At 54.7% G+C, this 15,324-nt stretch overlaps 2 protein-coding genes and 1 long non-coding RNA gene across 3 annotated transcripts in view; 1 reads left to right on the forward strand and 2 right to left on the reverse strand.

The window, feature by feature from the left end:
- Window positions 1–15,324, forward strand: part of LOC145527776 (uncharacterized) — a 681,763-nt gene that overhangs the window by 162,215 nt on the left and 504,224 nt on the right. The window contains exons 22-23 of the long non-coding RNA XR_014069857.1: window positions 5,734–5,845; window positions 13,370–13,481. This is a non-coding gene — a long non-coding RNA (uncharacterized LOC145527776). The remainder of the gene's footprint in view (window positions 1–5,733; window positions 5,846–13,369; window positions 13,482–15,324) is intronic.
- Window positions 232–2,040, reverse strand: LOC145527726 (uncharacterized). Its single transcript, XM_081545791.1, has 3 exons — window positions 1,848–2,040; window positions 1,136–1,448; window positions 232–878 (listed from the first exon to the last, which is right to left on the reverse strand). The coding sequence occupies exons 1-3, from the start codon at window positions 1,980–1,982 to the stop codon at window positions 256–258; spliced, it is 1,071 nt and encodes a 356-aa protein (XP_081401917.1). The 5' UTR covers window positions 1,983–2,040; the 3' UTR covers window positions 232–255.
- On the reverse strand, window positions 7,868–9,657 carry LOC145527746 (uncharacterized). Its single transcript, XM_081545814.1, has 3 exons — window positions 9,484–9,657; window positions 8,772–9,084; window positions 7,868–8,514 (listed from the first exon to the last, which is right to left on the reverse strand). The coding sequence occupies exons 1-3, from the start codon at window positions 9,616–9,618 to the stop codon at window positions 7,892–7,894; spliced, it is 1,071 nt and encodes a 356-aa protein (XP_081401940.1). The 5' UTR covers window positions 9,619–9,657; the 3' UTR covers window positions 7,868–7,891.

Genomic DNA, 15,324 nt, shown 5'->3' on the forward strand with positions numbered 1-15,324 from the left:
CCTTCAGTCATTTCACTGAGAGTCATTGATTGGGGACACCAAGAATATAGGAAGGAATGCAGAAAGAAAAGATGAAATTGTGTTCAGGATCGGGGGGAGGGATGAACAGGGCGTGCTTGCCTTGAATCCAGGCTTTGTTGGGGGGTGGGGCATAAAGATCGAACGGGTCTGAAACTACAAAGTGGTGATGGTAACACAGTATCACCAGAGTTACACAACAGTGATCCCAGATTGCAACAATGATGAAAAAGTTTACTAATCCCAACTTAACCAACAAAAATACAGGAAACCATACAAAAAATAAAACATTACCAGAAAGGTGGAAACAAACCAAATGCAAAGCAGTTCAGGGGAAAGGAACTCCATGTCCCCTGGGGGCAGACCGAGTTGCCGGCATCCACGGTGAGCAGACAGGGATGAAGGCTGCAGAGCCGACCGCTCCCCTGGACGTGGTGTTTCCGGCAAGGGCTCTGTGTCTCTGTCCAGAGCGGGGGCTCTTTCTCCCTGCAGGGCTGGGTGAGTGATCGTGGGCATCTGGGTGTTGCGCGGGAGCCAGGGCAGGCTCTCCCTGCCGAGGCGGTGACTCCTCCTCTGCCTCGGGTTCTCTTGCCAAAGCCCGAGCAGGTAGAGGTGCACGTGGAGGTGGAGGTTCTCGCTGAGGGGGTGGGACATCAGTGCCTGGGGCTGGGGGTCCTGCAGGCACGGAGATCCGATCTGCCCGGTGTGCTGGCCAGTACCCAGCTGGCCTGGTGTCTCTGCGAGGGCAAGTCTCGCTTCTCCATCTGCCCTCGGTGGATCCCTGGGTCCTGCACCTGGAGCCACCACCTCTTTAGGGACAGGTCTGGGAAGTGGAGCCTGGTTCCAGTTGGAGGCCAGTGCTAGAGTTGGGGGAGAAGCAAAGTTTGCCCACAGGCCAGCCTTGGCATGTGCGTACCCCGGGACAGAAACCTTCCAAGAGGTTCCCAAAGAATACCCAGCGTCAGATGTCTTTTGGGACTGAAGTGTGCAAGATGGGGGGCGGGGGGTGTGAGGCCAGCGCTTGCTGCAGGCCCAGCAGCAGCTTTCGGGGACTCGTCCCTGTGTAGCTCAGCACCCCTCCCCACACACTCCCGTGCACCAGCCCCAGCGTCCTCACCTCTGTGCTCTGGCGTGCTGGGCTCCAGGTCCTCCTGGTGCCTCAGAGGCCGGGGTTCTCTGGACTCTGGGTCGGAGCCGGGTGTGCTGAGCTCCGTGGCAGCCTCAGACTGGGCCGCCGGCTGTATCCTGGGCGGTGTCTCGGCAGCAGGCCTTCCCCACCTCCGCGTCTCCCCCGGTGGGGCTGATGCCTCCGTGGGCACGCTGACCTGGAGCCTGCACTGGGCCTCACGGGCGGGCGGGTGGTGCTCCGACCCCTCCCTCTGGGAGCTGGATGGGGTGTCCCCGTCCTCGGCCTCATCACGTGGGAAGCTCTGCAACGACAGTGACCGTCAGCCAGCCATGCTGGGAGTTTTCCGAGCTGGGCCTGGCCAGTGGAGCCGCTGCTTCTGCCTGCTCGAACTTCTCTTCCCAGAAGGGTCAGAGACGTGTGTCTGCTCAGATCCCCACCCGGGAGGAAAGAGACCCATCTGAGGGTGTGAGGTCAGCCTGGGTGGCCGGCGCTGCCCACACTCTCCCCATCCCGCCCAGCCTGCTCTCCCCTGGGGTGTGGACACAACTTGTCCACAGGCTTCTGACCCCACATCCGCCTGGGCTTCCTTGAGGGGGACACAGCCCGAGAAACCCGCATCCCCACACACAGGCAAAGGACCCGGTGTTTCCGGGTGGCATGGGAGAGGTGGCCTGGCCCGGCCTGGGGCTCCCCGTGTTACCTTTCTGTTTCTCCGGGCAAAGGGCCAGAGGCCTCTCGGGGGTGTCCTGAGCCAACGTCGACAGGGTGCCCACGCACACTGCCTGTGAGCTCTCCTGAGGCCCCGGCCTCTGGGCAGGGGCAAACAGCAGAACATCTTGGCAGCAAGTGATCTGGCTGGGGGCTCCTCTCCGCTCTGGAGGCCTGGATACCCGGATTGCGGGTTCTGTTGGGTTCTGTTGCCGGCAGGTGACATCATTTCCTGGGGTTCGTGCTGAGGTCCCTTCCCCAAAACTTCCCAAGGGAATCTCTGGGTTTCTGACTGCTCGATCACCCCCCTTAGGCCATGTGCAGGCACAGTGACACCCACACGGCCCAGCCCACAGCCCTGGGGAGGCCTGGGTTCAGCCAGGGCCTGAGCTCCGAGGACCATGCTGCTCTCAGACCAGGCTCCTTCTTCTCATAAGTGGTGTGGCCCTTGACAACCATATGCCCCTCAGGGTTTCCCCAGTCTCTCCATCTGCAGAGTGGGGGTCATTCTCCCATCTGCTTCCTAGGCCTGTCGGCCTACGAGCAGCTCCATGCCTTTCCACCTGGGGCCGATATCACGTGGAGCTCGTGCGCTGAGACTTCAGAAAGAAAGATTCCATCCAGGGCTGACACAGCACAGAATGGGGCAGAACGAGGCCTGGATGCGCCGTGGTACCCAGGAAAAGGCACTCCCCCTCCTGACTGTTTTGAGACCCCGCATCCAAGTTGGAGGACCGAAAGGAAGACTCGAAGGTCTCCCTCTCTTATAGAAAAGAGTAGCCAACTTTCTGGTCCTCTGTTTCCATTGAGATTCTGTTGAAGTGTCCCAGCTCGGCTTCTGCGGGTGGCTGAGCTTCTACTGGCTCCCTGCGTTCTTGTCTTTTCCTCTCCAAACCTTCCGTCCTTTTCCCCCTTCTGGGGTGGAAGGGCGCTGTCATTGCTTCTACCTTCGAGACAGATTGAGGAAAAGTCTGGACCATCGACTCCTTTCCTCTCTTTGGTTCCGTGTCTCTCTCTGGCTGTGTCCCTCTCTTTTCCTTTCTCAATTCCGTCTGTGTCTTCCTCTTTCTCTCTCGTGTGTGGATGGATGGATGGATGCTAGGGATGCACATGTATATGATTAGATGAGGGTTATGTTTTAGGGATAGGTTAGAGGGAGAGAAAGGCTTTAGGTCAGAGTTGGTCATGGGGGAAGGGTCAAGGGTGGTGGTGGTGTTTCTTGGAATCTGAGTGCTGTGCATTCTTCGTCTCTTTCCATATGAACCCCTTCTCAGATACACCACTTGCAAGGAGTCTCTCGTGTTCCGTTTCCTATCTTTTGCATTTGTGAATGCTTAGCTTCTCTGTTGTGAAGAGGTTCCATTGGATGGAAACCCAGTGGTGTACTTCGTTTACCTCTTTCCCTTACTTGAAGAGACCCATTTCGACCTCCGCCCAGCAAATGGCAAGGAGACTCTGATGTTAAGGAGCCTTTGACCTACGCTTCTTTCTAGCTATCTCATGACATCAGTCTTTAGGGTGAGGTTTTTCCCCGATATTGAGGTGGTATGAGATCAAAACCAATAGCGTTCTTCAGATGTAGCTGTCTGGTTTTCCCATGGACATTGATTGAAGAGGCTTTCCTGTTCCCATTTGGATATTCTCCCCGTCTGTGTCAGAGATGAGTTGACCATGGATGCTGGGGTTTGTTTCTGGACCCTCAACTTTATTCCATCGATCTGGATCTGTGTGTGTTGTTGTATTCCCAATAGCATACTGTCCTGCTGCTGCTGCTGCTGCGGCTAAGTCACTTCAGTCGTGTCTGACTCTGCATGACCCCATGGCCTGCAGCCTACCAGGCTCCTCCGTCCAGGACATTTTCCAGGCAAGAGTACTGGAGTGGGTCGCCATTGCCTTCTCCGATACTCTCCTGAGGATCCTAGTTTGGTCGTCTAATTTCCTTTCACACAACCTTGGATGTCCGTATCGGGGCTTTTTCGTCGGATTGTATTGACAATGTAGGCTCCTTTCTGTTTCCGTACCCCCTTTGCAATTCTTTGTTCGGTGCGAAAATGCATTGGCATTTTGGGAGGAATAGCATGGAAGCTGTGGATTGCCATGTGGGGCTGTGACATGATTTTCCCAATAGGAATTCTTTCAAGCCCTGAGCACAGCTTCTCTTTCCAGTGATTGGTGTGGGCTTGATCTTCCTCCTTCCATCTCTCGCCGTTTTGTGAGAACAGGTCCATCCTTCCCTTCTGGGGTAGATGGACTCATGGGTATCACTTCAGTGAATGGCATTGTCAGTGGGGGTGATAATTCCCTTCTCATTGGAAGACTTTGCTGTGAGTATTAGAAATGCAAGTGACTTCTCTTCCCCTTCCTCCCTGTCCATGTCTCAGAGCCACCGGGAAACAGAGGCCTCATCCACGGTCACACAGGCCTAAGGGGGTGCAACTAGACTGTTGTTTCTTCAGGCCCTCAGTGCTGGACATCATCCGGGATACTCTGTGTGTGTCTTCCTCCGTCTGGTGTCCCTTCAGACCTTTCCCTAGTTTTCACAGGCTTGTTGTGTTGGCGTTCTTTGTCTGTTTGGAGACACATCCTTGATAAGCTTTGTGTTTCCACTCATTCGTCTCGCGATGTATGACCTGTCTTTTGCTTTTGTCATGAGGTCTTTCCCACAGTAGATATCTTTGATTTTGCAAAGTCCACTGTATTCTCTGGGTTTTTTTTGTGGACTGCCTTTTAGTTTTGTGTGTGAAGACTCAAAGCACGTGTCCGGTTTCTGCTCATTGTTCTTCTAGATTTGTGACAAGTTTTCATGGAAAGTTTGTCTAGGGATAACTGGAATTGAACTCGGTGTAAGGTGTCAAGTCTCCATCTCCATTCATGTCATCCCCTGCAGTTTCCAATTCCCTGTTCCTGAGTGGCTTTGGAGACCTTGTGGGAAGGTTGGTTGCATTGGAGTTTGCATTTCCACCTTGATTCGATTCACACTGTTCTGCCCTCAGGGACACTGTCAAGGGGGAGTGAGGAGCAGCCTGCACTTCCAGCAGTGACCACACGGTGGGGCGAGTGCTGCTCTCCCCTCTGGGAGCCCCAGGCCACAGGCATCCCAGTGAGGAGCCAGCTCTGTGCTCAGCTGAAAGGAGTTAGTTAGTCTCTCAGGAGCCTCTGAGCCCTTGCCTTTGGATCACCCAGGGTGGGCATTTACTGGGACAGAAAAAATTGCCCTGAATTCCATGGACGGAAGAGCCTGGCTGTGTAGAGTTCGTGAGTTGCCGTGAATCAGACACAACTGAGGACACAAAAATTCAATAGATTAAAACACTTTTTGGGGGTGGGGGGGAGTGAAAGAGGGTGATGTGGGTTTTTTTGTCTTATATAACAGCCAAGGGAAATCTAGTTTAAACCTAAATTCACATAGATGGGAAAGGTATATCTCTCCGTCACCCTATTTAAAAAAAAAAAAAACCTACTAAACTTTTCTGAAAGTTTATTTAGTAGCTTCCTTGAGCAGTTTACTGTGGAGCATTTTTTTTTTTTTTCTGTGACATTGGCCTCATTAAAAAGTACGGTTTGCCTTTACTGGATAATTTTGTTCATTGGTTTCTTAGGGAACCTTGGTAATATTTGAGTTTCCTGGGGAGTATGGTCACATGACCTGGCCCTGGCCAATCGGTGCGTTCCACCTCCCTGGCCACTGTGATTGGCTCCGGGCTGGGGCAGTGCCCAATCAGGGCCCAGGGCCGGGCCTCCCGTTGGAAGCCAGGGGAAGACGAGCTCTCGTCCTGCTGGGGTAGGGGAAGGGGTGGGGCCGGGGCAGGTCAGGCTCCAGCAGTGGGAGGGGCTTGAGGTCCGCCTGCGGCAGTTGGTGACGTTCCTGCTCCCCTCAGGGCAGAGCCGCCGGCCTGAGAATGAGGGCGCTGCTGAGCCCAGGGGCTGGGATGGCCCGTTGCTGCTGTGGTCCCAGAGCTCCACCCGAGACCTGAGGGAAGCCGTCTGCCCGTGAGTCCTCTCCCACTTGTCTGTCAGCTTGTTTGAAGCATGCTGGGTTTTCTGCCCAGCTGGCTAAGGGGAGTCCCTGGAAATGCAAGGGTGTGGGTTTTGGCAGACTTCAGGGAAGACATGCCAGATGAGCCTGGGAGACTCCAGGTTAATCTGGATTCAGGAGATATCTCTTCGGGCCAGCTAGTAATTGTAGGATAAGCCTAATGAGCCTTCAGAGGATGAAGAGAGTAACGTGCCAAGGTAGCAATCGATGTCCTCATTCGAGAGGATGAAGCTGGTGCTCAGAGAAGGGGGGAACTTGGCCACAGCAAGGAGGTGTGCACCCAGACAGGACCCCCCAGATCCGGCCATTGGAGCTCAGGGAGGCCACTGGTGTGGCTTGTCCCTGTGGCAGGGGCCGAGGCAGGCAGCCCACCCTGAGTCCTGCGGGGGCCTGACTTGGGAAGTGCCATCTGGTAGCTTTGAGACTCACCAAACCAAATTGCACTGGAGAGAGGAGGGACACCTTCCTTCATCCACCCCCCACCCCCGCCGGATTCCCACATACCCTGACCCCTTTCTCTTGATTTCGGAGCCATTTCCAGAGTCCCGCTCATATGACCTCATTCGAAGTGCACTGTGGACGAGCTGCCATCTGCAGCTGCTACCACAGCAGCCAAGGGCTTTAGCTCCCGACTACCTCCCTTCCTTTGGAACTTGGGGGCCCTCTACTCCCCACTTGCACACCACAGACCTTTGCTGAGGATTGTGGGGACCCTCACTCAGTTTGCAGCACGTTGTAGCCATCCCTGTCCTCCCTTGAAACTCAGCTTGTGAGCTCCTTTGGAGCAGCGTGGCCCACCTGGCTGCAACGGAAGACACAGCTGACAGTGAAACAACAGCTTAGATCTGAGAGCCGGAAAGCTCTGTCAAAAGGGACCTCCCTCTTCACACCGTAGAGGCTGTAGGAGCCGCCAGGCTTTCGGAACCAGTGCTGGGGCCAAAATGACTCCACAGCTGTTTTCCTTCCTGGGGAGGGTTCTGGCTCGAGCGGGAATGGCTCAAGTCTCCTAAGGTTCTGAAAGCCCACTGTGTGCAGATTCACGGTACACAGAGAGGAAAAGGTGGAGTCCTACCCTGGAGGTGGTCACAGCTCACGGATGAGCCAGGCAGGCAGGCAGGCAGGGCATGAGAACACCTGAGCTGCCTTCATGAGTGAATGGTGTGGGGGCAGAGGAAGAGAAGCCGGTCTGCTCCCTCGTGTGGTGCCCAGGGCAGGTTGTCCCCAGAGGAAACCCTTACGACGGTGAGGACTATCACTGCTGTTTCCCAAGGGGTTCCGTCGGTGCGTGTCTTCCCCGGAGCGGTCAGGCCGTCTCTCAAGTACACTGGCCATGGGCATTGCCTCTCCTTGGAACTTCCCATGTGTTTCTCTTTTTTATGGAACAGTGATTTTCTAGAGTGGTTCTGGGCCACAAGGATGTTGGGTCATTTTCTAGCCTTCTGTCATGAAGAACGCTTTCCTGGGCATGGGGGTGGTTTGTTGTTCCAGCTCCCTTTCTTGGCTTCTTTTGGGAGCTGGTGCAACAAGAGGAGCTCAGCCTCTGCCTTCTGGCTGAGATGTCACCCTTCAAACAGCAATGCCTGCCTGGAGATAATGATGGCAGTTGCCAAAAGGGCTTCGTTTGGCACATGGTATCTTGAAAGGACGTACACCGTCCTTTCAGCTATCAAAGGCTAGTTCAAATGACATAAAAATGAGAACTCTCCAATGGAGTCTTACAGTAGGGGGAGAGTCCGAAAAACACTCCTTCAGTCATTTCACTGAGAGTCATTGATTGGGGACACCAAGAATATAGGAAGGAATGCAGAAAGAAAAGATGAAATTGTGTTCAGGATCGGGGGGAGGGATGAACAGGGCGTGCTTGCCTTGAATCCAGGCTTTGTTGGGGGGTGGGGCATAAAGATCGAACGGGTCTGAAACTACAAAGTGGTGATGGTAACACAGTATCACCAGAGTTACACAACAGTGATCCCAGATTGCAACAATGATGAAAAAGTTTACTAATCCCAACTTAACCAACAAAAATACAGGAAACCATACAAAAAATAAAACATTACCAGAAAGGTGGAAACAAACCAAATGCAAAGCAGTTCAGGGGAAAGGAACTCCATGTCCCCTGGGGGCAGACCGAGTTGCCGGCATCCACGGTGAGCAGACAGGGATGAAGGCTGCAGAGCCGACCGCTCCCCTGGACGTGGTGTTTCCGGCAAGGGCTCTGTGTCTCTGTCCAGAGCGGGGGCTCTTTCTCCCTGCAGGGCTGGGTGAGTGATCGTGGGCATCTGGGTGTTGCGCGGGAGCCAGGGCAGGCTCTCCCTGCCGAGGCGGTGACTCCTCCTCTGCCTCGGGTTCTCTTGCCAAAGCCCGAGCAGGTAGAGGTGCACGTGGAGGTGGAGGTTCTCGCTGAGGGGGTGGGACATCAGTGCCTGGGGCTGGGGGTCCTGCAGGCACGGAGATCCGATCTGTCCGGTGTGCTGGCCAGTACCCAGCTGGCCTGGTGTCTCTGCGAGGGCAAGTCTCGGTTCTCCATCTGCCCTCGGTGGATCCCTGGGTCCTGCACCTGGAGCCACCACCTCTTTAGGGACAGGTCTGGGAAGTGGAGCCTGGTTCCAGTTGGAGGCCAGTGCTAGAGTTGGGGGAGAAGCAAAGTTTGCCCACAGGCCAGCCTTGGCATGTGCGTACCCCGGGACAGAAACCTTCCAAGAGGTTCCCAAAGAATACCCAGCGTCAGATGTCTTTTGGGACTGAAGTGTGCAAGATGGGGGGCGGGGGGTGTGAGGCCAGCGCTTGCTGCAGGCCCAGCAGCAGCTTTCGGGGACTCGTCCCTGTGTAGCTCAGCACCCCTCCCCACACACTCCCGTGCACCAGCCCCAGCGTCCTCACCTCTGTGCTCTGGCGTGCTGGGCTCCAGGTCCTCCTGGTGCCTCAGAGGCCGGGGTTCTCTGGACTCTGGGTCGGAGCCGGGTGTGCTGAGCTCCGTGGCAGCCTCAGACTGGGCCGCCGGCTGTATCCTGGGCGGTGTCTCGGCAGCAGGCCTTCCCCACCTCCGCGTCTCCCCCGGTGGGGCTGATGCCTCCGTGGGCACGCTGACCTGGAGCCTGCACTGGGCCTCACGGGCGGGCGGGTGGTGCTCCGACCCCTCCCTCTGGGAGCTGGATGGGGTGTCCCCGTCCTCGGCCTCATCACGTGGGAAGCTCTGCAACGACAGTGACCGTCAGCCAGCCATGCTGGGAGTTTTCCGAGCTGGGCCTGGCCAGTGGAGCCGCTGCTTCTGCCTGCTCGAACTTCTCTTCCCAGAAGGGTCAGAGACGTGTGTCTGCTCAGATCCCCACCCGGGAGGAAAGAGACCCATCTGAGGGTGTGAGGTCAGCCTGGCGGGCCGGCGCTGCCCACACTCTCCCCATCCCGCCCAGCCTGCTCTCCCCTGGGGTGTGGACACAACTTGTCCACAGGCTTCTGACCCCACATCCGCCTGGGCTTCCTTGAGGGAGACACACCCCGAGAAACCCGCATCCCCACACACAGGCAAAGGACCCGGTGTTTCCGGGTGGCATGGGAGAGGTGGCCTGGCCCGGCCTGGGGCTCCCCGTGTTACCTTTCTGTTTCTCCGGGCAAAAGGCCAGAGGCCTCTCGGGGGTGTCCTGAGCCAACGTCGACAGGGTGCCCACGCACACTGCCTGTGAGCTCTCCTGAGGCCCCGGCCTCTGGGCAGGGGCAAACAGCAGAACATCTTGGCAGCAAGTGATCTGGCTGGGGGCTCCTCTCCGCTCTGGAGGCCTGGATACCCGGATTGCGGGTTCTGTTGGGTTCTGTTGCCGGCAGGTGACATCATTTCCTGGGGTTCGTGCTGAGGTCCCTTCCCCAAAACTTCCCAAGGGAATCTCTGGGTTTCTGACTGCTCGATCACCCCCCTTAGGCCATGTGCAGGCACAGTGACACCCACACGGCCCAGCCCACAGCCCTGGGGAGGCCTGGGTTCAGCCAGGGCCTGAGCTCCGAGGACCATGCTGCTCTCAGACCAGGCTCCTTCTTCTCATAAGTGGTGTGGCCCTTGACAACCATATGCCCCTCAGGGTTTCCCCAGTCTCTCCATCTGCAGAGTGGGGGTCATTCTCCCATCTGCTTCCTAGGCCTGTCGGCCTACGAGCAGCTCCATGCCTTTCCACCTGGGGCCGATATCACGTGGAGCTCGTGCGCTGAGACTTCAGAAAGAAAGATTCCATCCAGGGCTGACACAGCACAGAATGGGGCAGAACGAGGCCTGGATGCGCCGTGGTACCCAGGAAAAGGCACTCCCCCTCCTGACTGTTTTGAGACCCCGCATCCAAGTTGGAGGACCGAAAGGAAGACTCGAAGGTCTCCCTCTCTTATAGAAAAGAGTAGCCAACTTTCTGGTCCTCTGTTTCCATTGAGATTCTGTTGAAGTGTCCCAGCTCGGCTTCTGCGGGTGGCTGAGCTTCTACTGGCTCCCTGCGTTCTTGTCTTTTCCTCTCCAAACCTTCCGTCCTTTTCCCCCTTCTGGGGTGGAAGGGCGCTGTCATTGCTTCTACCTTCGAGACAGATTGAGGAAAAGTCTGGACCATCGACTCCTTTCCTCTCTTTGGTTCCGTGTCTCTCTCTGGCTGTGTCCCTCTCTTTTCCTTTCTCAATTCCGTCTGTGTCTTCCTCTTTCTCTCTCGTGTGTGGATGGATGGATGGATGCTAGGGATGCACATGTATATGATTAGATGAGGGTTATGTTTTAGGGATAGGTTAGAGGGAGAGAAAGGCTTTAGGTCAGAGTTGGTCATGGGGGAAGGGTCAAGGGTGGTGGTGGTGTTTCTTGGAATCTGAGTGCTGTGCATTCTTCGTCTCTTTCCATATGAACCCCTTCTCAGATACACCACTTGCAAGGAGTCTCTCGTGTTCCGTTTCCTATCTTTTGCATTTGTGAATGCTTAGCTTCTCTGTTGTGAAGAGGTTCCATTGGATGGAAACCCAGTGGTGTACTTCGTTTACCTCTTTCCCTTACTTGAAGAGACCCATTTCGACCTCCGCCCAGCAAATGGCAAGGAGACTCTGATGTTAAGGAGCCTTTGACCTACGCTTCTTTCTAGCTATCTCATGACATCAGTCTTTAGGGTGAGGTTTTTCCCCGATATTGAGGTGGTATGAGATCAAAACCAATAGCGTTCTTCAGATGTAGCTGTCTGGTTTTCCCATGGACATTGATTGAAGAGGCTTTCCTGTTCCCATTTGGATATTCTCCCCGTCTGTGTCAGAGATGAGTTGACCATGGATGCTGGGGTTTGTTTCTGGACCCTCAACTTTATTCCATCGATCTGGATCTGTGTGTGTTGTTGTATTCCCAATAGCATACTGTCCTGCTGCTGCTGCTGCTGCGGCTAAGTCACTTCAGTCGTGTCTGACTCTGCATGACCCCATGGCCTGCAGCCTACCAGGCTCCTCCGTCCAGGACATTTTCCAGGCAAGAGTACTGGAGTGGGTCGCCATTGCCTTCTCCGATACTCTCCTGAGGATCCTAGTTTGGTCGTCTAATTTCCTTTCACACAACCTTGGATGTCCGTATCGGGGCTTTTTCGTCGGATTGTATTGACAATGTAGGCTCCTTTCTGTTTCCGTACCCCCTTTGCAATTCTTTGTTCGGTGCGAAAATGCATTGGCATTTTGGGAGGAATAGCATGGAAGCTGTGGATTGCCATGTGGGGCTGTGACATGATTTTCCCAATAGGAATTCTTTCAAGCCCTGAGCACAGCTTCTCTTTCCAGTGATTGGTGTGGGCTTGATCTTCCTCCTTCCATCTCTCGCCGTTTTGTGAGAACAGGTCCATCCTTCCCTTCTGGGGTAGATGGACTCGTGGGTATCACTTCAGTGAATGGCATTGGCAGTGGGGGTGATAATTCCCTTCTCATTGGAAGACTTTGCTGTGAGTATTAGAAATGCAAGTGACTTCTCTTCCCCTTCCTCCCTGTCCATGTCTCAGAGCCACCGGGAAACAGAGGCCTCATCCACGGTCACACAGGCCTGAGGGGGTGCAACTAGACTGTTGTTTCTTCAGGCCCTCAGTGCTGGACATCATCCGGGATACTCTGTGTGTGTCTTCCTCCGTCTGGTGTCCCTTCAGACCTTTCCCTAGTTTTCACAGGCTTGTTGTGTTGGCGTTCTTTGTCTGTTTGGAGACACATCCTTGATAAGCTTTGTGTTTCCACTCATTCGTCTCGCGATGTATGACCTGTCTTTTGCTTTTGTCATGAGGTCTTTCCCACAGTAGATATCTTTGATTTTGCAAAGTCCACTGTATTCTCTGGGTTTTTTTTGTGGACTGCCTTTTAGTTTTGTGTGTGAAGACTCAAAGCACGTGTCCGGTTTCTGCTCATTGTTCTTCTAGATTTGTGACAAGTTTTCATGGAAAGTTTGTCTAGGGATAACTGGAATTGAACTCGGTGTAAGGTGTCAAGTCTCCATCTCCATTCATGTCATCCCCTGCAGTTTCCAATTCCCTGTTCCTGAGTGGCTTTGGAGACCTTGTGGGAAGGTTGGTTGCATTGGAGTTTGCATTTCCACCTTGATTCGATTCACACTGTTCTGCCCTCAGGGACACTGTCAAGGGGGAGTGAGGAGCAGCCTGCACTTCCAGCAGTGACCACACGGTGGGGCGAGTGCTGCTCTCCCCTCTGGGAGCCCCAGGCCACAGGCATCCCAGTGAGGAGCCAGCTCTGTGCTCAGCTGAAAGGAGTTAGTTAGTCTCTCAGGAGCCTCTGAGCCCTTGCCTTTGGATCACCCAGGGTGGGCATTTACTGGGACAGAAAAAATTGCCCTGAATTCCATGGACGGAAGAGCCTGGCTGTGTAGAGTTCGTGAGTTGCCGTGAATCAGACACAACTGAGGACACAAAAATTCAATAGATTAAAACACTTTTTGGGGGTGGGGGGGAGTGAAAGAGGGTGATGTGGGTTTTTTTGTCTTATATAACAGCCAAGGGAAATCTAGTTTAAACCTAAATTCACATAGATGGGAAAGGTATATCTCTCCGTCACCCTATTTAAAAAAAAAAAAAACCTACTAAACTTTCCTGAAAGTTTATTTAGTAGCTTCCTTGAGCAGTTTACTGTGGAGCATTTTTTTTTTTTTTCTGTGACATTGGCCTCATTAAAAAGTACGGTTTGCCTTTACTGGATAATTTTGTTCATTGGTTTCTTAGGGAACCTTGGTAATATTTGAGTTTCCTGGGGAGTATGGTCACATGACCTGGCCCTGGCCAATCGGTGCGTTCCACCTCCCTGGCCACTGTGATTGGCTCCGGGCTGGGGCAGTGCCCAATCAGGGCCCAGGGCCGGGCCTCCCGTTGGAAGCCAGGGGAAGACGAGCTCTCGTCCTGCTGGGGTAGGGGAAGGGGTGGGGCCGGGGCAGGTCAGGCTCCAGCAGTGGGAGGGGCTTGAGGTCCGCCTGCGGCAGTTGGTGACGTTCCTGCTCCCCTCAGGGCAGAGCCGCCGGCCTGAGAATGAGGGCGCTGCTGAGCCCAGGGGCTGGGATGGCCCGTTGCTGCTGTGGTCCCAGAGCTCCACCCGAGACCTGAGGGAAGCCGTCTGCCCGTGAGTCCTCTCCCACTTGTCTGTCAGCTTGTTTGAAGCATGCTGGGTTTTCTGCCCAGCTGGCTAAGGGGAGTCCCTGGAAATGCAAGGGTGTGGGTTTTGGCAGACTTCAGGGAAGACATGCCAGATGAGCCTGGGAGACTCCAGGTTAATCTGGATTCAGGAGATATCTCTTCGGGCCAGCTAGTAATTGTAGGATAAGCCTAATGAGCCTTCAGAGGATGAAGAGAGTAACGTGCCAAGGTAGCAATCGATGTCCTCATTCGAGAGGATGAAGCTGGTGCTCAGAGAAGGGGGGAACTTGGCCACAGCAAGGAGGTGTGCACCCAGACAGGACCCCCCAGATCCGGCCATTGGAGCTCAGGGAGGCCACTGGTGTGGCTTGTCCCTGTGGCAGGGGCCGAGGCAGGCAGCCCACCCTGAGTCCTGCGGGGGCCTGACTTGGGAAGTGCCATCTGGTAGCTTTGAGACTCACCAAACCAAATTGCACTGGAGAGAGGAGGGACACCTTCCTTCATCCACCCCCCACCCCCGCCGGATTCCCACATACCCTGACCCCTTTCTCTTGATTTCGGAGCCATTTCCAGAGTCCCGCTCATATGACCTCATTCGAAGTGCACTGTGGACGAGCTGCCATCTGCAGCTGCTACCGCAGCAGCCAAGGGCTTTAACTCCCGACTACCTCCCTTCCTTTGGAACTTGGGGTCCCTCTACTCCCCACTTGCACACCACAGACCTTTGCTGAGGATTGTGGGGACCCTCACTCAGTTTGCAGCACGTTGTAGCCATCCCTGTCCTCCCTTGAAACTCAGCTTGTGAGCTCCTTTGGAGCAGCGTGGCCCACCTGGCTGCAACGGAAGACACAGCTGACAGTGAAACAACAGCTTAGATCTGAGAGCCGGAAAGCTCTGTCAAAAGGGACCTCCCTCTTCACACCGTAGAGGCTGTAGGAGCCGCCAGGCTTTCGGAACCAGTGCTGGGGCCAAAATGACTCCACAGCTGTTTTCCTTCCTGGGGAGGGTTCTGGCTCGAGCGGGAATGGCTCAAGTCTCCTAAGGTTCTGAAAGCCCACTGTGTGCAGATTCACGGTACACAGAGAGGAAAAGGTGGAGTCCTACCCTGGAGGTGGTCACAGCTCACGGATGAGCCAGGCAGGCAGGCAGGCAGGGCATGAGAACACCTGAGCTGCCTTCATGAGTGAATGGTGTGGGGGCAGAGGAAGAGAAGCCGGTCTGCTCCCTCGTGTGGTGCCCAGGGCAGGTTGTCCCCAGAGGAAACCCTTACGACGGTGAGGACTATCACTGCTGTTTCCCAAGGGGTTCCGTCGGTGCGTGTCTTCCCCGGAGCGGTCAGGCCGTCTCTCAAGTACACTGGCCATGGGCATTGCCTCTCCTTGGAACTTCCCATGTGTTTCTCTTTTTTATGGAACAGTGATTTTCTAGAGTGGTTCTGGGCCACAAGGATGTTGGGTCATTTTCTAGCCTTCTGTCATGAAGAACGCTTTCCTGGGCATGGGGGTGGTTTGTTGTTCCAGCTCCCTTTCTTGGCTTCTTTTGGGAGCTGGTGCAACAAGAGGAGCTCAGCCTCTGCCTTCTGGCTGAGATGTCACCCTTCAAACAGCAATGCCTGCCTGGAGATAATGATGGCAGTTGCCAAAAGGGCTTCGTTTGGCACATGGTATCTTGAAAGGACGTACACCGTCCTTTCAGCTATCAAAGGCTAGTTCAAATGACATAAAAATGAGAACTCTCCAATGGAGTCTTACAGTAGGTGGAGAGTCCGAAAAACACTCCTTCAGTCATTTCACTGAGAGTCATTGATTGGGGACACCAAGAATATAGGA

The sequence above is a fragment of the Giraffa tippelskirchi genome, chromosome 11, assembly GCF_054371585.1.
Source record: "Giraffa tippelskirchi isolate mGirTip1 chromosome 11, T2T-mGirTip1v1.2.pri, whole genome shotgun sequence".
Lineage (NCBI taxonomy): Eukaryota > Metazoa > Chordata > Mammalia > Artiodactyla > Giraffidae > Giraffa > Giraffa tippelskirchi.

Coding starts and splice junctions, on each gene's coding strand:
- LOC145527726 (XM_081545791.1), bottom strand. CDS start 1,982: ATGTTCTGCTGTTTGCCCCTGCCCAGAGGCCGGGGCCTCAGGAGAGCT. Junction 1,449..1,847: donor TTGCCCGGAGAAACAGAAAG/GTAACACGGGGA, acceptor CTGTCGTTGCAG/AGCTTCCCACGTGATGAGGC. Junction 879..1,135: donor CAGCACGCCAGAGCACAGAG/GTGAGGACGCTG, acceptor CCCCAACTCTAG/CACTGGCCTCCAACTGGAAC.
- LOC145527746 (XM_081545814.1), bottom strand. CDS start 9,618: ATGTTCTGCTGTTTGCCCCTGCCCAGAGGCCGGGGCCTCAGGAGAGCT. Junction 9,085..9,483: donor TTGCCCGGAGAAACAGAAAG/GTAACACGGGGA, acceptor CTGTCGTTGCAG/AGCTTCCCACGTGATGAGGC. Junction 8,515..8,771: donor CAGCACGCCAGAGCACAGAG/GTGAGGACGCTG, acceptor CCCCAACTCTAG/CACTGGCCTCCAACTGGAAC.